This window comes from Setaria italica, chromosome IX, assembly GCF_000263155.2.
Source record: "Setaria italica strain Yugu1 chromosome IX, Setaria_italica_v2.0, whole genome shotgun sequence".
NCBI classification, from domain to species: domain Eukaryota; kingdom Viridiplantae; phylum Streptophyta; class Magnoliopsida; order Poales; family Poaceae; genus Setaria; species Setaria italica.
In genome coordinates, this window is record NC_028458.1 from 48,393,064 (window position 1) to 48,417,179 (window position 24,116).

The window sequence follows — 24,116 nt, forward strand, 5'->3', positions numbered from 1 at the left end:
GGTGGCGCGAGGGAAGGCGGCGAGGCAGGGGATCGAGTGAGAGCTGAGCGACGAGGAAAAAGGAGAGCAGGAGGCGGTGGAGGAGTGGATAAAGGATAGAAGGGAAATTAGAGAGGGGAGAAAATAAGGAAAGAAAAGAGAAAAATAAAAAATAAAACAGATAAGGGTATTATAAATATTTAATCATTTTTATTCATGTTACACAGCCAAGAGAAATCATTTTATCAATATTTTTTCATCTAAATAAGTCGATATTAAAAAAATCTGCTTCACAAAACAAGTCATAGGCGCAACCGTGGCCCCCAAACGAACCTTTAGATGAAAAGGAAGCAATGATTGATCATTTAAAAGTGGCAGGACATGTGAGTACGTGACGGAGAGCACCTCGCTGATTCTGTCTCCATTAAATTAGGGCCTGTTTGGCAACCAGCTGTTAAACTTTAACACCCGTCACATCGGATGTTTGGATGCTAATTAGGAGTATTAAATATAGGCTAATTACAAAACTAATTGCACAGATGGAGTATAATTCACGAGACGAATCTATTAAGCCTAATTAGTCCATGATTTTGACAATGTGGTGCTACAGTAACCATTTGCTAATGATGGATTAATTAGGCTTAATAGATTCGTCTCGCGAATTAACACAGGGTTCTGCAATTAGTTTTATAATTAGCTCATGTTTAGTTCTCCTAATTATCATCCGAACATCCGATGTGACACTGTTAAAGTTTAACACCTCGTATCCAAACACCCCCTTAGTCGCGGATGTTGACACCCCCTTAGTCTCCCAGCACCAAACAGTCAAAATGCAAGGAAAATGACAGACATTCTGACAAGATGACTATATATGGGGATTAGGGGTAAATGAAAACCTCAAGCAATCTTTTGAATGGCTGATCTCGCCTGATTCTAATTTCCACCCAATGCATCATGATGCGTCAACCTTGGAAACGTGTCTATGAGGGTCGCTGAGTTTCCAGTTGTTTGGAGATAAAAGGAGAAGAAGCGGGCAAAAGAAATGAAGCATTTCGGAAGCAATTGCAGCACGCCTGCAGCTGATGTATGCCTGTCGCACTAACCAAATTTCTACATCCCGACGAGCATTGTGAACGGAAGAGTTCACCCATTTTTGTGGAAGAGCACTGCCTTACGGCTCGATGTCAGTTATCACCGCGGTATCAAAACTACGAATTGACCAAAGAAATGATCCGTGTACATCCTTTGCATGATGCATACAGAACAATCGTGTAGCTTCAAGCAAACAAATTAATTGTACAATGAAAAGTTTGGGCATCTATATCACACGCAAGTATAATCTGTTGCTATTTTTTTGAACTTAAAGATAATCTGTTATACTATGAACCGCCGCTTAACTGCTTAAGCAAAGCAGCGACAGCGAGAGCCGATCTCACAAGTGCGAGGCGCCGGCCGGCCGTCAGCTCGCCGCGACCAACGGCGTGAACACCGCCTTCGCAAGAACGTGCGTCTTCTTCTTTCCGAGCCCGAACCCGAAGATGTGGTTGATGTAAACGTCCCCGTCCTTCACCGTCGCCGACGCCCCCACCCGGTGGATCGGCCCGACGTACTGCCCGGTGACGCTCGCGGTCTCCCAGTCGTCGGAGCTCTCCACCAGCCGGCTCGGCATGCCGGCGACCACCAGCCTCGTCGCGGAGAGCAGCTCCAGCCCGTCCCCTCTCCTCAGCGACCCCTGCACCTTCACGACGCGCACCGTCTCCGTCTTCGGGTCGACCTTGAAGAGGTCGCCGCCGGAGGTGTGGATGACGAGGAGGTAGCCGTTCGGGTGGTGCACGATGCCGTTCAGGCCGATGAGGTTGTGCCGCGCCCCCGGCCGCTGCGTGAACGTGGCGTTCCTGATGACGCCCAGCAGCGCGCCGTCCGGGCTCACCTTCCAGATCTTGCTACCCCTGGCGTCGGTCACGTAGCCGTTGCCGTCCTCGTCGGCGGCGACGTCGTCGGGAAACGTGGACTCGCCTGCAAAACCAAACAGCGATGGGTTAAGCTGGGTACACGGCACAGCGTACTCAATGTGTTCGGTCATGAAGGTCTGTCAGTGATAAAGCAGCTTAAATACGTGCTGCCTGGATCAATCAAATAACCAAACTTTCATTAGGGAAGAATTGGGACGTGCAAAAGATTATGGCGGTTCCAAGCTAAGGTCATGTTTAGTTCACTCCAAAATCCCAACTTTGGCACTATGCAAAAAGAAGATTCCCCATCACATCAAACTTGCGGTACATGCATGGAGTACTGAATGTAGACGAAATCAAAAACTAATTGCACAGTTTTGTTGTACTTTGCGAGACGAATCTTTTGAGCCTAATTAGTCAATATTTGAACAATAATTCACAAATACAAACGAAACGCTACAGTATTGCTACAGGAATTTTGGTTGCCCAAAGTTGGGCAACTAAACAAGGCCTAGTTTTAGAAGCATTTAGCAGCCATCTAAAACCTCCTAAAAATGTGTTTGACTCCACCTCCTAAAAGTGACTAAAAGCAATTAATGCAGTGCCAAAAAGACCATACAGCCCCTCCTTTGTACCCCTGCTCCTTCTCTGTAATCCCCACCCCCTCTCCTCTTCTTCCTCATGGCAGCCATGGCCCTCGCTCTCCTCCTCCTCGCCGTCTACACCGCCGCGCCCGTGGCCGCCGCCGGCGGGTCCGCGGCCATGAACGGGAACCGCCTCCGCCCGCTGCTTCCTTCCGTCTATCTCTCCCCCTCCCTCCAGCGACAGAGACAGGGATGGGGCGAGGCAGAAGGAGGCGTTCGCGACGCGAGCTTGGTGAAGGCGGGGAGCCGCGGCCGCGCGATTCGCGTCCGGGATGGCCACGGGTGGCTGCGGCGCGGTGGGGCGGACGGGTGCCTCCGCCCTTGGCTGCTACGGGTGCCCGCCACCGGCGCCTCGGCTTCCGGCCCCGCCGCGGAAGGACGGGGTGGTGGGGCGCGTGAATGCGGCGGACGGAGTGACGGGGCAGCCGCCGGAGGTGGATGAAGGGGTGGTGGGCCGCGCGGAGGCGGTAGAGGAGGGGATGGACGGGCGGCCACCCGAAGATTGGAGTGAAGCCGGCGGTGAGGAGGAGCGGGGGCACCGCGGTCGGCCCGTGCGGCGGCACGAGGGAGCGAGGCCGGCGGATCCGGCGGGCGGCGTGGAGGAAGAAGGGAGCGGCGGCGGGGATGGGGGCGGCGGGGGTGGACGAGAAGGAGGGGTAACCAAGCAGGACCTATAAAGGAAAAATAAGCAGCAAGGAGTATAACGTTCTGACAACGACAGAAGCACATCCATGCAGAACAACTCGATGAATTGTGGAGGAAGACATGCATATGAGCAGTGGCGGATGCAGGATTTTCAAATTGGGTGTACATGGTGAACAGAGCAATTACGCCATAGAAAAATTTAATGGCATTCCCATTTTTACGCCTTCAAAATCAATTATAGGAAAATTGACGACGACCTTTAATTTAGCTCTAGCAGTACTTCCACTGCAGGAGTACTTCAGCCATGTTTGAAAACTGTGAATTTCGCAGGAGTTCTCTAGAAGGTCGCAGGTGTGCCAGGAGTATAGGAATACTGGAGAGAGTGAATTAGTTTCTACAGAAAACGTGAGCCATTCATTCACGTGGTGAAAAACGTACTTTCTGAATGCGTGCTTGCACTTTTTTTTGTCCACTGGAGAAAATTTAGCGCATCAGTACTGGGTGAAGACCGACTGAAAACAAAATTCATGTGTTCGAATAACACTGTTCTTAACTTTTCCAATTTTACTGATAGTGGAACTCCCTAACCGTAGTTCTCTGTACGGATTGTAACTGCAACCTGCAATCTTCATTCATGGAAGTCGAGACAGAATTTAATGCCTGCCATGAAACATTCAGGCAAATCTATACGATCCTACCGGACTAATTCCGGCGGCGGCGCAAACTGAGGCCCACAGGTCAGTGACCTCCCGGGCGGCGGCTCCCTCCGGCCAAACCATAGTATTTAGTACGGAGTGATTAGCAAACAGGGCAAGGGCAATCGTGCCGCCGGGAGAGTGGAGACGTACCTGGCACGTCGAGGCGGGTGAGGAAGAGGCGGCGCCACGAGCCGAGGTCGTAGGCGGCCAGCGCGGCGTACCCGAGCCGCGGCAGGCGGTCGGCGTAGACCAGGAGCAGGCGGCGCCGGGGCGCGTCGACGGCGAGCCCCAGCGCGACCCTCCCGGCCGCGTCGGGGTCCGCCAGGACCACCCGCTCCTCCGCCACCCCGCCGCCGCGCACCTCCGTGACGCCGGCGCCGAAGAAGGTGGACACCAGGAACCGGCCGCCTTCGGCGTCCCACTTGGCGCACTCGTGCAGCCACCCCTCGCCCGCGTAGTAGACCCCGCCGGCCGTGCCCTCCAGGAACGCGACCGCCGCGGCGGCCGCCAGGGCCAGGGCGGCGAGCGCGGGCCCGCAGAACCCCCGACGACCTCCTCCTCCTCCGGCGGGACTCCCGTCGGGGTCGCTTTGACGGCGGCAGCACCCACCGCACATGGCGAGATGCGGAGCGGAGGGCGGAGGCTCTGGAGACGACCCGGCCAGTGGTGCCCGGTGCGTGCGAGAGGCAGGGAGGAGGAGGAGGTTTCTGCTTCGTTTGTTTTGACCAAATGGTTCGGATTACGGCCTTACGGGGAAGGGATCGAGTCATCGATACGCTTTGTTTAGTGTATGGAGCAATGTGCCACCCCAGGTAAGCCATTCCAATTTTTTTAAGGATAAAGTATTTTAAATTTAACCAAATTTTATTGTACAAATATATAATATGATACCAAATAAGTATTATTAGATTCTTTATTAAATATATAATTCATAGTATATTTATTCGGTGCTATAAATTTTTTAATTCTCTTCAAATAAATTGAAATGACATGCAATTAGGAACGGAGGGAGTAATATAAAATATAAAGCGAGCGGTTTAGGTGTGGTTTTGGTGGGTATTTGGCGAGCGGCACGCGGGCGTGGCCTGGGAACGGAATCTTTTGGGTTTGTCACTATTAGCGCGGCCGGCAACTGTTTCGTCGATCTGTGAGATTCAATTCAAGGCGGGGCTTGGCGGCTTTTGTGCGCGATAGTTTTGGATGGCATCGTCATGTCTCATGTGATGTGAGCCGGGGAGCACGTGAGCGTGGGAAGTGGACAGTGGTGGAGGGTGGTGGCGCGGCGGCTGGGAGCCTGGGAGTGGCAGAAAGCATGTGAAATCATAGGACTGACACGTCTTTAACGCTAACGTGCTGCGTGATTGTGCATTTCTGTTCTGTCTGGCGGGGTCGGGACCGACGCTCGTCGTGGAATGTGCATAAAAAGGAGAATGGAAAAAGAGGACGTGGCCCCGGCCAGTGGCAGAAGGAATAAAGCCCAGCTTTGTTCTTGTGGTCTCAGCATTGGCCCAGTGACGGCTCCATGGCACAAATCTACACCTAATGGCGAGCTACGATTACTAAGCTCTATGAAAACGCAAACATACACGAAAAAAAAGGGGCGATTTATGTGGCCCAACATGTAACCCACAACTATATTTTTAATGTACGTGGTATCATCATCACCATCATCATCAACTCCTTTAAATATGTGGTTGGCGTATCGTCAAATCATGGAGCGAAATAAGACATGGATGCATCGATTAAAAGATGTACAGAAAAATTAGCCAATCAAGTGCTTTAAGTGGCTGAATGGATTTGGGAGTTAGGCATTTGGAAAGAATTCTAGAAACATCTTTGATATCCATGTAGTAAACATGGGGACTCGGATGCTAGCTAATGTTGAAGTGCACTCTAGGAGTTGGCTGCCCGTCATGTTTATTAGTTTATTAATCCTCCAAATTTTGTCCCTGTACTGACGAACCTTGATATGGAATAGAAACTCCTTCCTCTCAAAGAAAACATATTGTTTTCCAGGAACAATCAAAGGTCTCATTTTATCAATTGAAGTGATTTTTTTAATCGTGCATGTTTAAAGTATTCCGGCCAAGTTGAACTAGCCTAATGCGGAGGCGGCTTTGGCCGTCATGTTTAGTTTACTAATCCTCCAAAACTTATTCCTGCACTGATGAACGTTGATATGGAATAGAAACTCCTTCCTCTAAAAGATGTCATTTTATCAATTGCAGTGATTTTTTTATCATGTACACCCTCCGTTCCAAGTTGTAGGTCGTTTTAGCTTTTTTTAGTTCATAGATATTATTATGCATCTAGACATAGTGTATGTCTAGGTACATAATAATATTTATAAATTTAGAAAAGTCAAAACTTAGGTGCATAATAATATCTGGATATAATGTATGTTATAGTATGTTTTCCGACCAAGTTGAACTAGCCTGATGGCTGCCTCGAGCCCAAGCAGTTTTTTATTGTCTAAGAGAGGAAATTTTAGTTGTAAGGATGTCCGTAGATAGGTCTAGTTGGTACTCCCTCCATTCCAAATTATAAGTCATTCCAACTTTCTTGAAGAGTCAAAGCATCTTAAGTTTGACAAAATTTATATAATAAAGTACTAACATTCATAATACCAAATAAGTATCATTAGTTTCTTCATTAAATATATTTTCCTAGTATATCTATTTGGTGCCGTAAATCTTTGTAATCCTCTCTATAATTTAGGTCAAATATAAAATAATTTGACTCTTCAGAGAAAGTTGGAATGACTTATAATTTGGAATTGGAATGGTTCTTGAACCGCGACAAAACTTAACAGTAGATGCAGGTAGGCATGCAAGTGGGTCAGTATTGGGTCAACCAGTGTCCAACCCACTCAACCCAATATGAAAAGTCGTAAGTAATGGGTTGATCCAAAACTAAGCACGAGATTACCCAAAAACCAGTGGGTTACCAAAAAAACATTGTTTAACTATGCAGCAGCACGAAGAAATCGATCGCCAGGCGCGTCATCTCAGGCCATGAGTGCAGCGTCCACGCCGTGGCTCACCACCTGCCTGTAAGATGGTCCAATCCTCACAGCGCTGCCGTCACCGCCGCGCATCGTCATCGATGCCCTCGAGCGAGATCACCGGCGTCTCTTCACTGAAGCTGTTGTGCAGCACCTTGGGCCATTCATCTTCCTCACTGTGCATCACGCGCGAGTCTGAAGCTCCATTCCTATTAGCTGCTCTCCATCTCCACTACTAGGTCCACTACTGCATCTGCATGACCATCGATGTCCATGGCAATCACAAGGGGTTGTTTGGTAATAGGGTGTTAAAATTTAACACCCGTCACATCGGATGTTTGGATGCTAATTAGGAGTATTAAATATAGCCTAATTACAAAACTAATTGCACAGATGAAGTGTAATTTACGAGACAAATCTATTAAGCCTAATTAGTCTATGATTTGATAATGTGGTGCTACAATAACCATTTGCTAATGATGGATTAATTAGGCTTAATAGATTCGTCTCGCGAATTAGCATAGGGTTCTGCAATTAGTTTTATAATTAGCTCATGTTTAGTTCTCCTAATTAGCATCCGAACATCCGATGTGACACTATTAAAGTTTAGCACCTCATATCCAAATACCCCCGAAATCGAGGTCCCTGATGCCCGAATCGGTGATGACCTCCCAGATCTTTTGAACCTAGTGCACCGTATTCTCCTCTTTCCCTGCGCCTTAAGCACCATCACCCACACAGTAGAACCACCGGTATCCGTGCCCGAGCACGGCTCCGATCGCAACAGGTCTGGCGACTGAAACGGATCCGAATTCCTATTTCTGAGAATCCAAACCTACGCACCTCCATGATAGTCCTAGGAAGGCTATCACGTGTGAATCCCTATCTCAGATAGTACAAATCCATACTAACATAAAAAATAAAAAGTGGTAACAGGGTAATAATATCATAAATATTGAGTATATCACCTCGGCACATGCAGGCACAAGTCTATCAGGACTGAATCATAAAAGATAAAATACCTACGTAGCGGAAACATGAGTTATAGCGAGCACCATCTCCGGAGGCAACTTGAGCGAGGGACCATCCCTAATCTTCCCATCCATCATTGTCGAAGTCGTAGTCGGGCTCCGACCCTGAAAAGCTACCATCTACTCGAGAAGCGGGCAGGCCATGTCAACTCCCAATAGCAGCAAGCCAAGGAAACCGGGGAATAATATACTATATGCATGAGCAAACCTATATATGGTTGTAGAAGTTTATGCAGCAGCAGCAACAGCAATCAAGGATGCATCAAAGTAATACCATCTCCGAGGTCAACACTTCATATCAAGGAATCAAGGAAGTCGTCACAAATCACTAGATCCTTCACCCAAGAATCCAGCACCCAAACACTCTAGGCGATGTGAGAGCTCCCTCCCCTGACATCTCAACGACAAATGCCGGCCTATCTCAAAAAAGGGAGGTAGAAGAATAGTATAAGTCTAGTCAGAAGTAGCAGTAGTCAACAGCACTGTCCATAACCAATGGACACGGACTATAGTTATAGGTTTATACACTATGCAGAGGTTGTACATCTATACCCGCACGGCTGGAGCCTGAACGGGGATCAGCCGTCCAAACCCCACCTAACAATCGGAGCCCTAGTAGGTGGCTAGCAGTCTCCTGTTTCCTCGAGTTTGGAACCGTCCTCAACTGCAAGGCACGCCGTCACCAGTTGAAGACCTCAAAGTTATGAAACCTACCCATGTCGGGGTGCAGTCTGGTCGGAGCAGGTCAACGCCTTGAACTCCTTACACTGATCCTCCAATCCACCTACAAGCTGAGCACTATCCACCACTAGTCTCGAACCGAACCCTGTCCATAACAAAGCGAAAGGTATGTACGTAAATAGATACTGTGACTGGTGGTAAACTGACTCGGTCGTTAGGGACCGAGAGCGAGCACTCAACTCCACAAAGTATGTGCCGAAGCACCTGAAACGTACAAGTACGCCACCTGCTCTTCAGTGTCAAACAAGGTACCCGCCACAGGCACAGGGGGTGGAAAGAGTCCAGAATGCTCTTCCCTAGCAAGGCACTCCTTAGTACTAACCGCGGCTCGATCCCGCCAAAACACGCCAAGGGATCACAATCACTCAGAAAACACGCGAGAGTGTACAAGGAATCCCATCACCAAAACCATGGCATATGCCCATCCTAACTCAAAAGTATGTATATGGATATAAGTAAGTTGGACTAGCTATGCGTCTATAGCTAGTCCACAAGTCCTGTGTTGACACCGAATCATCGGACTTCTATAATTTTGGAACATGAAGCCTTCGTACTTCGAAACTGGGGGGCCTGTGTTGATACCAAATTTTAATCGAATCCCTTAATACAGAATATGAGGCCATTGGTGTCATATGCGACTAGTCTCTGCATGCGTATATATATTGGAAGGTACTAATCAATATGTGAGTTGATCAAGGAAAAATCTGGTACGTACATGCAAGTTGGCTGAAACAAGCAATGCATATTAGAGGCTCACGTGTGGAAGAAAGAAGGAGCAAGGACCTGATGGAAGTATGAAAAAGGAAGCTTAATTAATTAGGACTTTACGTAAGGAAAGTTAGAGTCCGTGTATCTTAATATTTCTTTTTGTTTAGATATTTCGTATCAGGTAGTTTTGATACGGTTCCTTCTAGGAGTTGTTAGTTCAGAGTATAAATATGTACCTCCGGTCATTGTAAAATCATCACACGATCAATAAACAAACATATTTACCTTTACCTTTCGACTTCACGCCATTGCCCTAGGAGTAGGATTAATGTAGCTTCTCGACGAGTTCCTTCTAGCAAGCTGGGCTCCATCGACCTCGATCTCCGGCAAGCTGCAAGTTCCCGTCATCAGGTGTACTAGACTTCAACTTTCGGGCGCATCGCTGTCATTGGGTCTGGTTTCATCTACCAGTTATCAAGTATCTTGGATCTTTGACTTACGACGCATCGCTTCTGTCTCGATCTACGGTATTCACCAGTTATCCCACCTTGATTAAGCTTGCATCGGTTGATATTTATCTGTTCTATCATCTTGCTGTTTACGACATATTAATTGTTATTAATTATGTCGGAATAGACGATAGATCTGTTTTGAATAGCCCGTTGCATCTTAATCTTAGTTACCCTCGAGTGCCGAATTGAGTTTCATTATGATTAGATTCATCGGTTGGCAGGGTTTAGACTGACGTCCTGCTATGTGTTTCTAGGATGCAACTACCAGGCGCATCGTTGTGGTTTCGCCTAGAAATATTGGTGGTGACGTTAGTTTAGATCCCATCGGCTTGTGGCTCTGGCTATGATGGAGCAAGAACTCGACGGTGCTCTGTCTCCTATCGGCTCTCTAGCTGATGGTTATCACATCAAGGATCATATCGGCCCGATCGACCGACTCCATCGAACTTCGAGAGAATTATCTCCACCTTGTCAGTTGAATGGTCAAACTGACTGGCACGCCCGCGCACACCACGCGCGCCGATTTGAATTTTGCACTGGAGTTAAGCAGATCTCCCAGGTCCTCATGTGGTGATGCAGGGTCCACCACCGTCAGGATTTTGCGTCAACACAAGGAAAACAAGATAATCAATTATCAAGGTATGGCTAGAAACACAGGCTATGCAATCAATCATCATCCAGGCATCATAAACAAAGCGTCAGCAACTACGTATGCATAGGATCTATAAGATTGGGAGTGACATAACACCTTGTTCGTCATTGTTGAAGTCCTCTCCGGTGAAGTCAGGGTCCTGGTAGTCCTCAGGGTCGTAGCTCGGTCTTCAGGATCCCCCGAATCCTTTGGTTCCTAGATGCACAATTAAAATAAATACTGAGGATCTATTTGCAATTAAACTCCAAAAGAGAAGCAATAAAGATCCAAATAACTCCAAAAGCTAGTCTAACGGGTGCTCCATGATTTTAGATAATTAACAAAACTGATTTCATATTTTTCTAAGCTAGGGTTAATTCGTTAGATATTTTTAGATTCTGAAACACCTTATGAATTTAATTAATTTCGAAAAGGCACAAAAGACACAAGTCCACTTGTATGAGGGCCACATGTTAGCTTTTGGTTGGTCCACCTATGGTTGCTAACGGTAGCAGTGAGTCCTGCTAGAGTCAGCATTGACTAGTCAACGGTCACTGCTGACCAAGTCAGAGGGCAAAGTCAAAGTTCAGCTGGACCCCACGAGTCATCATGTGGGCCTGTATGTTAGTTGGTACTAGGTTAGGCAGTCAGCGGTTTCTCATACCAATGGGTCCCAACGTTTAGTCCGTGGGTCCCTTTGGTCAGCGGGAGAAGCCGGGCAGGCGCGGATCTGCTCTAGGCGGTGCAACAAAGCGTTGGTGAGGGTCTTGGCACAAGGCTTGGCAGCAAGTAAGAAGGATTAAGGCTCATGGTTACATGTACATGGCTTAGAGCAACTCCAAGAGTTCCCCAAAAAATTCTTCCCCAAAACGAGTTATTGGGGGCTATGCTAAAAAATTTTCCCCCAAAAAATATATCAGTCCATAGCAGAACGCTAAAAACTATCCCCCAATAATTTAAAACAGACCACGTCATCATAATTGGACCCATTACTTGAGCTACCCACCTCCCATGGCGCGCGCAGGGGACAGCTCCCCCTCGCGACATCCTCCTACTCCGCGCGCGGCCCCTCGCGATCTCCTGCTCATCCTGTTCATACTTGGCAACTTGATAACCCAGGTAATCACACATCCTGTTCATGCATAAGGAAGAGTTGTCTCGGTTTGCTGTACCACTGCATGTATACGTGAGGGAATGAACGAGCAAATGGCCACGCGGTCGCCATGGTAGCTCAGGTGGATCAGCTTCTAGATCACCACGCGGGACCTGTCCTTGAGCGTCGCATTGAACACCTCGCCGAACCCGCCGGACCCTACCAAGCTGCCGGCGGAGAACCCATTCGTCACCTCTATCAGCTGCGTGAAGGTGAGCCACCGGAGCTGACGCTGGAACGTGGTCAAGTTGATGCTCAGCGCCTCCTTCTCCGCCTTGCCCAGCTTCCAGACCATCGCCGTGAGGGTATCGTCCTGGAGGTTGCTCAGCATCCGCACCTCGCGCGCCTCCTTCCGCCGCGCGCGTGCCACCACGGCGCACACCGTCGCTAGGCCGCATGCCACCACGTCGGCGACGAGCATGGCGAGGATCGCGCCCCACGGGGCTCCGCACCGACCGCCGTCCGGCTCCGCTAGGACGGAGGAGGCGGTGGTCCTCAGCGGCGGCCCGCACGGGAGCAGCGGCATGCCGCAGCGGCATGCCGCAGAGGCCCAGGTTGCCCGCGTACTGGCTCGCGGGAAGCGTGCTCAGCTACCCGCACTACAGGATCTCGCTGCTGAGGTTGTTCTCCGAGGTCGGTCAAAAGCTCATTTGCAATCATAAGGAGCTCTCGCAGCCAAGACGACAACACGCCGCTCGGGGAAGGCCTACGCCGCCGCCGCCGCTGCCGCTTGGGGAAAGCCTAGGGCCGGAGCCGCCACCGCCGCTCGGGGGAGACCTGGGGCCGGGGCTGCCGCTGCCGCTCGGGGAAGGCCGCCACCGCTCGGGGAAGACCTGGGGCCGGAGCTGCCGCTGCCGCCGCCGCTCGGGAAGGCCGCCGCCGCTGCTGACGCACAGGGAAATGGCGTGCGCGAAAAAAAAAGGTGCAAGTGGCTATCGCAGGCACGCGCGGGGGGATTGGGGGAGGAGTAGCGCCCCGCATATTTACGGGAAAAATAGCATCGGATGCGGGTGGATGTAAATTTGCGGGAGGTTTAGGGGATCTGTTGGAGCAACTTTTTTCCCTATTTCTTCCTAATTAAGGTTTTAGGGGTAATTTAAGAAATCTCTTGGAGTTGCTCTTAGGTGATCACACTCCAGCTGCATCTCCCATGGTCACAAGCTTGCACTACGGGTTGAGTGCAACTCCCAGGGTTGCTAGCAGAGTGCTCGATCAAATGCCACAAGGGCATCTGTCTCACGGTTGCACACGGCACAGCGGTGGTTCTAGGCTTGGGCGCATGCTAGGTGTTCGTGCGTGACGCGTAGGCAGCGGCCGTGGAAGGGCTGGGCTTGTCTTCGTTGTCGTGGCGCCAGCGAGCACGATGAGCACGCACACGCAGGCTGAGCAACGGCGGTTGGCTGCAGGACAGCCAGTAGGACGCGGAACATCAATGGCTTGAACCCGCGGTGAGGTCGAACGCTGGGCACAAGCAGCATGCAACGCACAGGCAAGCAAGGCTAAGGGTCATGGTGGAGTTAGAACACCCATGGCCTACGTGAGCACAAGCAAGCAGATAAGGCCACAGCTTGCAAGGTTTTGGCCTGAACACCAACGAGCTCTACAGGTTTGAGCAGGGCACACTGCAAGCTAGCACGCAGGTGGATCACTAGAGCACGGACATGGCGTGGCAAAAGGCTAAAAGTTAGATAGCTGGTACCTCGCTTACTGCTCGTATGGATGTGGTCCGAACATAAGCTAGCACTACGGGTTTGTGCAGGTTCAGCTAGGACTTCATGTTCGCAGGCAGGAAGCAAGGTGTCAGCAAGGGTTGGCTGGGTTCTCGGCTCAAGGCAGCGGCAACAACAAGATGGCCAACGACGAACTGCAGGAACGCGGGGCCTCGGCAAAACTAGGTCCGCGGCAAGGCGATGGCTGGGCGGCGTGTCGGCATGCGCGGAGTCACGAGCAAGGCGAAGCAGTTCGGCTGGCCAAGGGGTGTGCACGTGCGTGGCAACGTGGTGTCCCACGGCCGCGACGTGCCTGTAGCATGCGCGCGGGCGTTCGGCTACGCGAGTCCGCGGCGGCGCACAGCTGCTAGAGCTCAGCGGCAACGAAGGGAAGCGGCACCTGCAGAAGAAGGCGCGCGGCTTGAAGGCCGGCTCACAAGCGACGGCGGGGCTGCGGCATAGCGGCACGGTTCCTCGGCACGAAGGCCGGACACAGAGAAAAGGCGGGGGCTTGGCTCACCTAGGGGCTTGACGGGGCCGGTCAGGTATTTCGTCGAACACGTGTTGAAGGCGAGGTGGATGGCAGCCGTGTTGTGGTAGAAGAAAGGCAGCAGCTTGGATGGATGGCTCACTGATGGGCTCGTGGGGGTTCGAGGCGATGCAGGGAGGCGTGGGGGCCGTGGCGAGGTGAGGCAGGGCCGGCTCGGTGCAGGGGCAGCAGACCGGTGTCGCGGCGAGCTCGCGGTTCCCCTGGCTCGGCAGCGACGCGCTCCTCCGTCTCGCGGTTGTCGGCGTCGTCGTCCGCGGCAGCAGCTCCGGTCCGGCGTCGGCGCGGTCGGCGTCGTTCCCAGCGGCGCCCTCAGCTCGGCGGCCGCGGCGTCATCCTCCTTCTCCGGCTCCATCTCTCCTCTGCTCCTTCCCTCTTCTTCTTTCTTGACAGCGCTGCAGCGCGTGGTGGTGGAAGGTGGATGGGGCAAGCCCCTGGCGGCGCAAGGGGAGGAGAAGGGTGAGGCGCCTGGGGGTCTTTATAGGCCGGAGGCTAGGGTTCGCAAGGGAGCAGCAAGGCACGGACGACCGGCGATTCTCGGCGTCCGCGCCAGGACGTGTGGCTCGCATCCGCGCGGTGGCGTGGGGTGCACGCGGCCTGGAGAGGCGGGTAGGGGAGGCGCGCGTGAGCTAGGCTCGCAGGGTTGGGCGCATGTGCGGGCAGCTGCAGAGCAGCGGCGTCCGCGTCCTGTCGGCCATGTTTAGTTTACTTCCAACTCCCAACTTTAACACTATGCAAAAAGAAGATTCCCTATCACATCAAACTTGCGATACATACATGGAGTACTAAATGTAGACGAAATAAAAAACTAATTGCACAGTTTGTTGTACTTTGCGAGATGAATCTTTTGAGTCTAATTAGTCAATATTTGAACAATAATTCATAAATACAAACGAAACGCTACAGTTGTGCATTTATGGCAAAATGTCAATTTTGCCACTTCTAAATTGGGAACTAAACAAGGCTGAAAAAAAGAGAGCAGAGAGAGATGAACAGCGGCGGCATGCATCGGCGGTGGCAGGCCAGGCTGCTCTTTTTGTTGGTCTGGTTCGGAGCTAAGGTAAAAGGGCCGGCCTGTTAGAGTTTAAGCTAGATAGCAGGCTGTGTTAGAGGTTAGAGATACGGTGGTTAGCTAGTTTAGGCCTACGTTGGGTAGGGTGATTAGTATAGTTAGCTTTTGATTTATATTTGAAATTAGATTTCAAATATAAACCACACTCAAAGATTCAAGAAAAATCCAATTAAAATCCAACTCACACATGCAGACATGATTTCAATTTTAAAATGCACAATTTCATTTACTATTTTTTGAATTTAGAGATAAGAAACGAGGGTTGACCTTAAGTTTGACCGTGTATTAATATGATTCACACAAGCGATCAAAAAGTTATAAAATTTTGTAAAAACTGGCACAATTAATATCACTCAAATTTTAGGATATTACAGCAACCACCACTGACCCGTAGAACGAATCCCTGCAGCTCCCCTGCCACTCATCTGGCTGACATGCGCTCGCCGCAGGTGACCAAACAGGGGCCACCATAGCCGGCTACTCTACTGACTACTCTGGTCCGTGCGGATGATCGGCAGGCCCCACAAGTGGATTGGCTCGATGGCGTGATGCTGAGCGAGTACAGAGCAGCAACAGTATAGATTGTTTTTGGGTTAATGAGTTACCCGGAAGAACCTAAAGTGAACCAAAAAAATTATTGGTCACTGTTTTTCATTTTTTGGGTATTGGGTAGTTGGGTCAACCCAACAAAACCTGCATCCCTAGAGATGCAGGTCGAGATATGATATGGTGTTGTTCATTTTAATTTTCATTATAATAAGGCTATTGATAAGTAATCTGTCCTGCAATTTGTTATAATCTTTCCGAGAACGTGCCTGAGCACATGTTGTAATTTGTTGTAAACCAGGGGCTTGATAATTAACAAATCAAAGAATTCTGCCATTTTTTCAACGTATTTGACATGTGTCAAAGCAATATACCCCCCACCCCCCCCCGCGCCCCCCGCCCCCCATTTCATATGACCAGGGCGTAGTTTGATTATGCCAAAACAGCATTCTGCAAATTAGTAATAACAAATCGTGCGTGCACCATGTCCCTTGAGGAACAAAGCCTTCAATGCCACGCTTCTCGTAGTCATTTATATGCATATTAGCACAAATTCCAAAGCAAACGTTTCGCAAGGCCTACCGCAGCATTTCGTTTCATAGAAAGGACTACCCAAGCATTTATCAGAAGTCCATATATTAGTGAGAGCCTCAACAACCATGCAAAATGTAGATCCATCAGCACAATTGTACCAACAAACTATTTCCGTTTAGGGAAGAAAACCTTTTATTATCGATGGCACACTTACAAACACATCGTATTCCCTGGTGTCCACATTATCCTCATCGATGCCTTTTCACATCGGATACGCAAGTACTGGCATACATCGCATAGGAAAAACACACTCCCACAACGCATGACGTACGTAGGAAATAAGAAGAAGAAGTACACGCACGGACGATAGCACGATAGCACGAAATTTAAAGTGATCAAATAGCGACTAACGAGTTGTTATTACCGCGCACAGCTCCTCGTTGCGCCACATCAAATGGACAGCTCCTTCGCCGCCATCTCCTCCCTCTTCTGGAGCGCGCTCGCCTCCACCTTGCAGCACTTGCACGGCGGGCTCACGATCGGCACCGCGCCGCGCGCGTTCGCGTGCTGCCCATTCTGGAGCCCGTTCCCGTGGGCGCCCACCTTGCGCGCGATGATGACGGAGTTGATCACCTCGTCGTCCGGGTGGTACACGGCCCGCACGTCGAACCCGCCACGGCAGATGTCCTCGGGGTCGACGACGGGGTACAGGAACCCGCGCGCCCCGTGCGCGCTCCGCACGACGAGGGCCGCGCCGTCGGCCATGTGCCTGCCGAGGTGCGCCACCACCTTGGCCTTGTCCTCGGCGGCCATGCCGACGAGCGCGGCCAGGAAGACGACGTCGTACTTGCCGAGCTCGTCGGTCAGGTTGGCGACGTCGACGGTGTGGAAGGTCATCCGCTTGCGCAGGTCCTCGTCCGCGCGGACCAGCTTCCGCGCACGGTCGTTGGCAGCGCCGCTCCGATCATAGTTGTCGAACACCGTGTTGGGCAGGTGGCGTGCCGCGAGCACGAGCGAGCTGAACGGCAAGGGGCCAGACCCGACGAAGGCGACGCGGGAAGGCGCGAGGCCAGGGATGTAGCGGACCAGGAGGTCGTACTCCAGCTTGCTCAGGTTGATGTAGTTGCTGAAGTAGGGGAAGCGGCTGAGGTGGTCGAGTGGGTTGTCGAAGGCGTTGAGCATGTCGGAGTAGTGCGCCTCGAGGTGGCCCTCGGCGTCGGAGCAGAGGCGGATGAGCTCCTCTCTCATCTTCTGCGCGTCCGGGGCAAGCTTGGTCACGTCGACGGGGCTCGGCGGGACGCAGGCCATGACGAGCTCGGTGAACAGCCTGTCGACGTCGGGGGACGGGCTCAGCGATGGCAACTTGGTGATGGCGGCGTGGAGGCTGGTAATCTTCTGGACGAGAGCAGCAACCTCCATGTTCGCATTGGCGTCGATCTTGCGCGCGACGATCACAGAGTTGATCACCTCATCGTCCGGGTGGTACACGGTCAGCACGTCGAACCCGCCGCGGCGGATGTCCTCGGGATCGACGATGGGGTACAGGAATCCACGAGCCCCGTGCGCGCTCCGCACGACGAGGGCCGCGCCATCGGCCATGTGCCTGCCGAGGTGCGCCACCACCTTGGCCTTGTCCTCGGCGGCCATGCCGACGAGCGCGGCCAGGAAGACGACGTCGTACTTGCCGAGCTCGTCGGTCAGGTTGGCGACGTCGACCGTGTGGAAGGCCATCCGCTTGCGCAGGTCCTCGTCCGCGCGGACCAGCTTCCGCGCACGGTCGTTGGCAGCGCCGCTCCGATCATAGTTGTCGAACACCGTGTTGGGCAGGTGGCGCGCCGCGAGCACGAGCGAGCTGAACGGCAAGGGGCCGGACCCGACGAAGGCGACGCGGGAAGGCGCGAGGCCAGGGATGTAGCGGACCAGGAGGTCGTACTCCAGCTTGCTCAGGTTGATGTAGTTGCTGAAGTAGGGGAAGCGGCCGAGGTGGTCGAGCGGGTTGTCGAAGGCGTTGAGCATGTCGGAGTAGTGCGCCTCGAGGTGGCCCTCGGCGTCGGAGCAGAGGCGGATGAGCTCCTCCCGCATCCTCTGGGCCTCGGGATCAAGCTTGGTCACGTCGACGGGGCTCGGCGGGACGCAGGCCATGACGAGGTCGGTGAAGAGCGCGTCGACTTGGGGTGATGGGCTCAGGGACGGCAGCTTGGCGATGGCGGCGTGGAGGCCGGCGATCTTGTGCACCAGGGCAGCAACCTCCACGTTTTGGGCCTCCATGTCAGCGGTAGTCGCTAAAATTGCAGCTGAGAAGCTGAGCGAAGAGACGCCGCGGCTGAGGATGTGTGTTGAGCTCAAAAGCGGCAAGTGCTCGACTGCTCGTGTGCTCCTTGATGAGGAATGGAACGGGTACCACGAGTGTATATATAGAACGACACGGCAGTTGCTGCGGCACAAAAAGTGTTGGCAACTCCGGCTGACGTGCTAGCTTTGAAATTATAATTTAGAAATAGTGGAGGCGTGTGGTGGTCGATCGGTACTTGGAAAAAATATTGCGAGATTTACAAGAAAAACAAAATGAGCCATCCGTTTACATGCTTGGAAAAGTCGAAGCTCCAACACCCGGCGCGCTTCACGCTTCCACGGCCAATGGCCGGTTTCATGCCTGTGCTATGAGTAGCACGTACCCGGTGGAAAACCTGCCCGGGTTTTCAACGCGCCCACATCACGCCATGCAAGTGGTGGCAGCGCTTTGTTTGTTTCTTGCCAAAGTGGGTCGTTTAACCCGTCAACATCATATTAAGCCAGGGAAAACACGAATCGTACTTACTCTACGCCCCAGATTAAATCAATTTGTAAGAAAATTTGGACAGTTTACTCTCAAAAGGGTGTTTTTGACGTTTGAGTGACGGGAGCTAGCTTAATGCGTTATTAATAGATCAATGCACACCATTAAATCATTAAAACATCACAGGATTCAATGAATGGATCACCGTTGCGTGAAACTAATAGAGTGGTTGAGGGATGAAATCAATTTGCTTTGAGACAACAGTTTCGACTAGGAATTGGTTTCTATCGGGGAGGAAGTAGAAACTAGAAAGCGCAGTAATCTGCGCTCTGCAGTTGCACCAAAGAGTCTTCCAGCGACACTCCAGGTTATCAAACCACTGTTTAACTTGCGAACTGAGTGTAATTCAATTGGTAAGATTTCTTGGGTGGAATTAGCTTATTTGGATTTGAGTTCTCAACTTGGCATAAGTACTCATATTTTTGTAGATTTATTTCAAGATCTAGCTGGTGTTATTATTTCAGTGATAACAAAATGTGTGTGGTTTAGCTCAATCTCTCGAAAATGCTCATAGGGATAGGATTGTATGAACATATTCATAGGAATGAATTTTCAAAAATGCTCATATGAGTAGGATTGTATGAGCATATTCACAAGAATGAGTGTGCTTGCGTGTGCATACCTGTACTGTATTTCGGGAGAGAAAGAAGTCACTATTTAACTTGTGTTGCGGGAGGAACTAAGAACTGCGTGGGAATGTTATTGCAAACTCTATTGTCTTCTAACCCCCTTCGCTAATCTGAATCTTTCAAATTGGGAAATCTTAGTTAAACAGCTGCAGTTAGGCTTGGTTACCGGTGGATGACGATCCAACCATTGTCTTCCACCTCCCACTCGTCTTCTCTCTTGTCGTTACCTTCTCTGTTTCTCCCCATGTGCTGCGTGATCCAGGACCCCATCCCGCGTTCCTCAGCCGCTGAGTGCCGCCAGATCCGCAGTTCCGCACAAGCAGCTCGCTGCCTGAGCCTTAGATCTATTACCTCCATATAAAAATATTTTTTGAAAAAATTATGTAAGTATCATTTATTTTATTTATAATTTATTTTATCGGTATTTTAAGCATGACTTATCTTCTCGTATATTTGTAATAAATTTTTGAATAAGACGAGTGGTCAAACATTTTAACGTAAAGTCAATAGCAACAAATATCGAAACATTGTAAGAAAGAGTTAATAGCGACAAATATCGAACCCGAGGGAGTACGTTACTACTGAAATGCAACGACGAATACACTTGAGCCAAAATTCCGCTTTTGCTTTGGTTGCTGTCAAACAAAAGCAAATAGCAGTTTCCCGTCGAGTGCAAGAAATGGGATCCAAACAAGACTGCATTCCTGTAGCATTAATTGTTAAGAATTACAGTTCCATTGCCGTTGGCCTCTACCAATAGGGTAAATATGATTCCGAATATACCCGGGCGCAATATCCACCAATGATTATGCCTTTCCTACATTTTGTAATTTTTTAGGCACTACATGTTAGTAACACGATCATCTTATGCAGAAATCAATCGAGTAAAATGTCAATCAAGCCATGCCTTGTCGAAGGCAATGGGCACCACCGCACCAGCTCTGGCACTTTATTTTCTGTTTGGGCCTGCTGTCCTGAGATGGTTTCACAACAACTGAAGAAAGTTGATCTGTAAGAAACCAAAGATAGTAACATTGTCATCTTCTTCGCTTAAGGATGTGTATGTATGTATGCATATTTGAACAAAGTAAGCAAAAAAATGCAAAAAGTGAAACTACTTTACTGAAACCATTTGTTCCAATATCCTTTGATAGTACAAAATATTTGGCTGCAAGAAACATGCATTAGTACTGTGTGAGATGTATGGAAAAAATATTTTGCACGGTGTGAGACTTATGACGAAATAATTGGCACCTTGCTCCATGTGTTGACATAAGAATAAGTAAGAAGACAATGATTATCTTTTTTTTTCAATTTAAAGAATGAGAATGAGCTTTTAAGCGGGCATCATAAATCCTAATATCAGGGGTGCCAAACAACAAAGTGTGTTTATCTTCATAAGAAAAGCAACAATCAAAGAAAAGTTACCACAGAAGCGATCGTGGTAGATATGAGGATCCCTCAGGGCTCAGATCTTCACGAGCTGCACTGCCGCCACTGGCTGACAGTGTTTCGTTTTCGCTGTCAGCCGCTGAATCTGAGTCAGCCTTGCTAGCACTGTTTATACAGTAGTTCTGCAGCCACCTATCAGTCTCCCAGAGGACGTGCATAATACTCTCCCTTGCAGAGTACCCGTGGCTCTCAAAAGGAAGTATCACCAAACGAGACAGCGCACCATGCCCTTTCAAGGCATTGAAGAATCGGTCTCACTGTAGCATAAAATAGAAAAACAAATTAGATAACACTCAACTGTTACCTACACAATGCAGACTACTAACATTCATTAATTAACCAGTATAAAAGAATAAACAGAGTATTAAATAATAGCAGCATTAAGATATTTTCCTAGAAAAGAAATGCACAAGACAATCAGAAGCGAAAGTGTTATTTTAGTTTACTAGTTAAGACACTGAAACCAAGCAGGCCTAATTTCACATATGCAAAATGAAAACTGGTAACCTAGAAAAACAATAAAAAAGTTTTTAGGACTTAGCGACATTTGCTTTATATATTGGCCTACATCTACTGATACAGGTTTTGGTCACTCATACTACTTCTGCATGGAAAATAATATTCTTGCTGTTTGCTAAGATCAACTATGCCCATGTTAAATTTGAATCAGTGGTAAAACTGCTTGAGAAAACTTCAAAAATCATATAAGGCAGCAAGCAGATGGACAGTGAAAAATTGACCTGCATCGTCAATGTCCCAGAATTGTTGTCCTGCTCTCCATGGATAAGTAGGATTGGTTTCTTGATTTTGTTTGCTGACATGAAAGGGCTCATCTCAACATAGGTGCTTGTTGCCTCCCAGAGTGTCCTATCCTCGTTCTGCAAAAAACATACATGTTAATAAAGAGACAATGAATTATTCCGCAAATTGGCAATATCCACCATTTCTCTGTACCTGAAAACCAAATGGAGTTAAGAGTCCAGTTGTAAGCTCCAGAACGAGCAATCCCACAGCAGAAAAGATGCGAAGCATGAGCTAAGAGATTAGCTGTCATGAATGCACCATATGAATGACCACCAACAGCAATTTTATCAGGATGAGCCACCTAAAGAAATGCAAAGAAATACACATATAATGTCAACTCCTGGAAGGCATCACACAGGATAGAAGAATAATTTAAGTATATTTGCATAATGGAAAGGCTCCATGTATGAATGAACTTTACAAAGTGAACCATGAAAATCATGCGTAAGTGGATCCTCGACTGCCACAAACTCATTCTGTAAAATATATCACTTATATGTACGAAGAGACTGAAAAGGCTTACCCCTCTTTTAACAACTTCCTCAACTGCAGCCTCTGCCCTTGCAACTAGTTGTTCCACGTACCTACAATTAGTTTGCAATATTGAAACAATAAATATACTATGTTACAATATCATAGTTCAAAATTCTCTTGTACTGCAGAAGGAAATGGAACAGACCGTAAGTAGCAAATATATACCTGTCATTGGCCTCTTCGTCACCTTCACCAATAATCGGGATTGTTGGACCTGACAAAATAGCAAACCTGCAGACCAAGTGGTGAGTGTGTGTGCATGTACCAGAAACAAACATTTGCAAGCTATTGAAAAAAGAGTGACTTTGAAAATTTTGATAGGCTAAGTAAGTGTACATATGTTGTATGAATATTCTATTGTCATGAATAGTGAGAAGAGAAAAATACCCTCTAGCCAACCAAAGAAGAGGGGATGTGGCACCAATCCCTGGAAATTCATTAGGGGAACAACGGACTTGCCCAGCAGCATCTTTGCTTTTAAATTCACCAGGGTAGGACCAAACTAGACATGGCAAAGGTCCATCTTTTGATGGATCATAACCTGGGGGCAGATATAAGTTTGCTGTAAGTTGGACTCCGTCCTTCCGCTGGTATCTTATCATTTCTTTGTACAAGGAAGCAAGCTGAGGATATGGATGCGGGAAATTCGGGATCTTTACTTGCTTCTTTTCTAGCCAGGTCTGCAAGTAATATTGTGTGTTCTCTGTTTTCGATTCTTTTGATGTAAGTATCTTTAACTGATCAAGGGACAGTTCCGCATCAGTTTTGTCTGACATCAGTGCAAAAACAGTTTCATAATATTTTTCCTTGTCACTCTCCCATATCCGCTCCTTACTTCCAGTATTTCTGCCAAAGAAGAAGCAATTGTAAGTGACATGGCATATATCAGTATGCTTGGTTGCTGGCTGCTGAAGCAGCGGCTGGGGCTGCTTCAGCAACCACTAGTCAGTGTTGTCAGATTTAGGCTCGTTGTACATATGACCGATCCTTTTGTAAGATTACAACCACTAGTGTAGTTAGTGTTGACTGTTTGCTACCTTGAGACTTTTTTAATTATATATGAAGCACAATGCAGATGATCATGATGAGTCTGTTTATTTATTGATATACACAATATAGGACATGATGAAACATAGTATGTAGCAAGCACTGCAGAGATTGCTGCTATCCATAGCTATAGCAAGCAAGATGCTGATTCTGGTGTTGTTTGTGTTGCAGTTGAAGAACATGGACGCTACCTATCTTTGGAGGAGCCTGGAGCAGGGATCTAGTGCTCCAGTGTTGCTGCTGCTGCTGCACCTGACGCATTGCATTGCATGATACATAAGCCAGATCTGATGGTCCTGTGATCCAAGACTGCAGAGATATGCAAAGGCTAAGGTCAGACTAGCTTACCTGCAGCGGCTGTGGATCAGCAGCAGCAGCAGCACCAAGGACCACCACGAGCACGAGGATGAAGACGATGACGAAGAAGAGGATCTGCTGCTGCTGCTTCAATTCTATCTGGCTGGCGGCTATAGGAAGGAATTAGCAAGGGTTAAGGCAGGGGTGGAGTGGACACACTCCTCTTCCCTTCCTCTCTATCTATATGCAATATGCATATGCAATGCAAGCAGAGAATGGGAGCTGTGAATTTGGGCAGCAATGAATGGGAGCAAACAATAAAAACAGAGAGGTGGGTGGCAGATGCAATGCACTACTGTAGCTAGCAGCGCAATATAGCTTCCTTGTATTTTCCTTTTCGAAAAGTATGGG

At 49.1% G+C, this 24,116-nt stretch overlaps 4 protein-coding genes across 6 annotated transcripts; all 4 read right to left on the reverse strand.

The window, feature by feature from the left end:
- Positions 1 to 1,163: 1,163 nt before the first annotated feature.
- Positions 1,164 to 4,767, reverse strand: LOC101786187. Its single transcript, XM_004984560.3, has 2 exons — positions 4,069 to 4,767; positions 1,164 to 1,995 (listed from the first exon to the last, which is right to left on the reverse strand). The coding sequence occupies exons 1-2, from the start codon at positions 4,532 to 4,534 to the stop codon at positions 1,439 to 1,441; spliced, it is 1,023 nt and encodes a 340-aa protein (XP_004984617.1). The 5' UTR covers positions 4,535 to 4,767; the 3' UTR covers positions 1,164 to 1,438.
- Positions 4,768 to 10,087: 5,320 nt separating this feature from the next.
- Positions 10,088 to 14,575, reverse strand: LOC101786583 (brassinosteroid LRR receptor kinase BRL2-like). Of its 2 annotated transcripts, XR_001163042.2 has the most exons (3): positions 11,718 to 14,571; positions 11,552 to 11,634; positions 10,088 to 10,761 (listed from the first exon to the last, which is right to left on the reverse strand). XR_001163042.2 is itself a non-coding variant. In XM_004984561.3 (2 exons), the coding sequence occupies exon 1, from the start codon at positions 12,222 to 12,224 to the stop codon at positions 11,793 to 11,795; it is 432 nt and encodes a 143-aa protein (XP_004984618.1). In that variant the 5' UTR covers positions 12,225 to 14,575; the 3' UTR covers positions 10,088 to 10,761; positions 11,552 to 11,792. The 2 variants fall into 2 exon arrangements, 1 of the variants encoding a protein (XP_004984618.1); XM_004984561.3 differs by having other exon boundaries at positions 11,552 to 14,575.
- A 1,699-nt stretch (positions 14,576 to 16,274) lies between these two features.
- On the reverse strand, positions 16,275 to 18,473 carry LOC101786975 (nicotianamine synthase 2). The gene has a single exon (XM_004984562.2). It carries the CDS (start codon positions 18,372 to 18,374, stop codon positions 16,557 to 16,559), a length of 1,818 nt encoding a protein of 605 aa, XP_004984619.1. The 5' UTR covers positions 18,375 to 18,473; the 3' UTR covers positions 16,275 to 16,556.
- Positions 18,474 to 20,227: 1,754 nt separating this feature from the next.
- On the reverse strand, positions 20,228 to 24,003 carry LOC101772710 (probable glutamyl endopeptidase, chloroplastic). 2 transcript variants are annotated; one of them, XM_012842560.3, is made up of 9 exons: positions 23,757 to 24,003; positions 23,600 to 23,660; positions 22,749 to 23,207; positions 22,527 to 22,592; positions 22,351 to 22,411; positions 21,978 to 22,128; positions 21,764 to 21,901; positions 21,000 to 21,280; positions 20,232 to 20,580 (listed from the first exon to the last, which is right to left on the reverse strand). In XM_012842560.3, exons 3-7 carry the CDS (start codon positions 23,135 to 23,137, stop codon positions 21,891 to 21,893), a joined length of 678 nt encoding a protein of 225 aa, XP_012698014.1. In that variant the 5' UTR covers positions 23,138 to 23,207; positions 23,600 to 23,660; positions 23,757 to 24,003; the 3' UTR covers positions 20,232 to 20,580; positions 21,000 to 21,280; positions 21,764 to 21,890. The 2 variants fall into 2 exon arrangements, with proteins under 2 accessions (XP_022678639.1, XP_012698014.1); XM_022822904.1 differs by having other exon boundaries at positions 20,228 to 21,280.
- Between the last annotated feature and the right edge of the window lie 113 nt (positions 24,004 to 24,116).

What these genes read in the sequence shown, in the direction of transcription:
- LOC101786187 (XM_004984560.3), bottom strand. Translation starts at nt 4,534, where the DNA reads ATGTGCGGTGGGTGCTGCCGCCGTCAAAGCGACCCCGACGGGAGTCCC. An exon ending in CACCCGCCTCGACGTGCCAG is followed by an intron (nt 1,996 to 4,068) that starts GTACGTCTCCAC and finishes TTGGTTTTGCAG; the next exon opens with GCGAGTCCACGTTTCCCGAC.
- LOC101786583 (XM_004984561.3), bottom strand. Translation starts at nt 12,224, where the DNA reads ATGCCGCTGCTCCCGTGCGGGCCGCCGCTGAGGACCACCGCCTCCTCC.
- LOC101786975 (XM_004984562.2), bottom strand. Translation starts at nt 18,374, where the DNA reads ATGGAGGCCCAAAACGTGGAGGTTGCTGCCCTGGTGCACAAGATCGCC.
- LOC101772710 (XM_022822904.1), bottom strand. Translation starts at nt 23,137, where the DNA reads ATGTCAGACAAAACTGATGCGGAACTGTCCCTTGATCAGTTAAAGATA. An exon ending in GACGAAGAGGCCAATGACAG is followed by an intron (nt 22,412 to 22,526) that starts GTATATATTTGC and finishes AACTAATTGTAG; the next exon opens with GTACGTGGAACAACTAGTTG. An exon ending in AGGAAGTTGTTAAAAGAGGG is followed by an intron (nt 22,129 to 22,350) that starts GTAAGCCTTTTC and finishes GCATTTCTTTAG; the next exon opens with GTGGCTCATCCTGATAAAAT.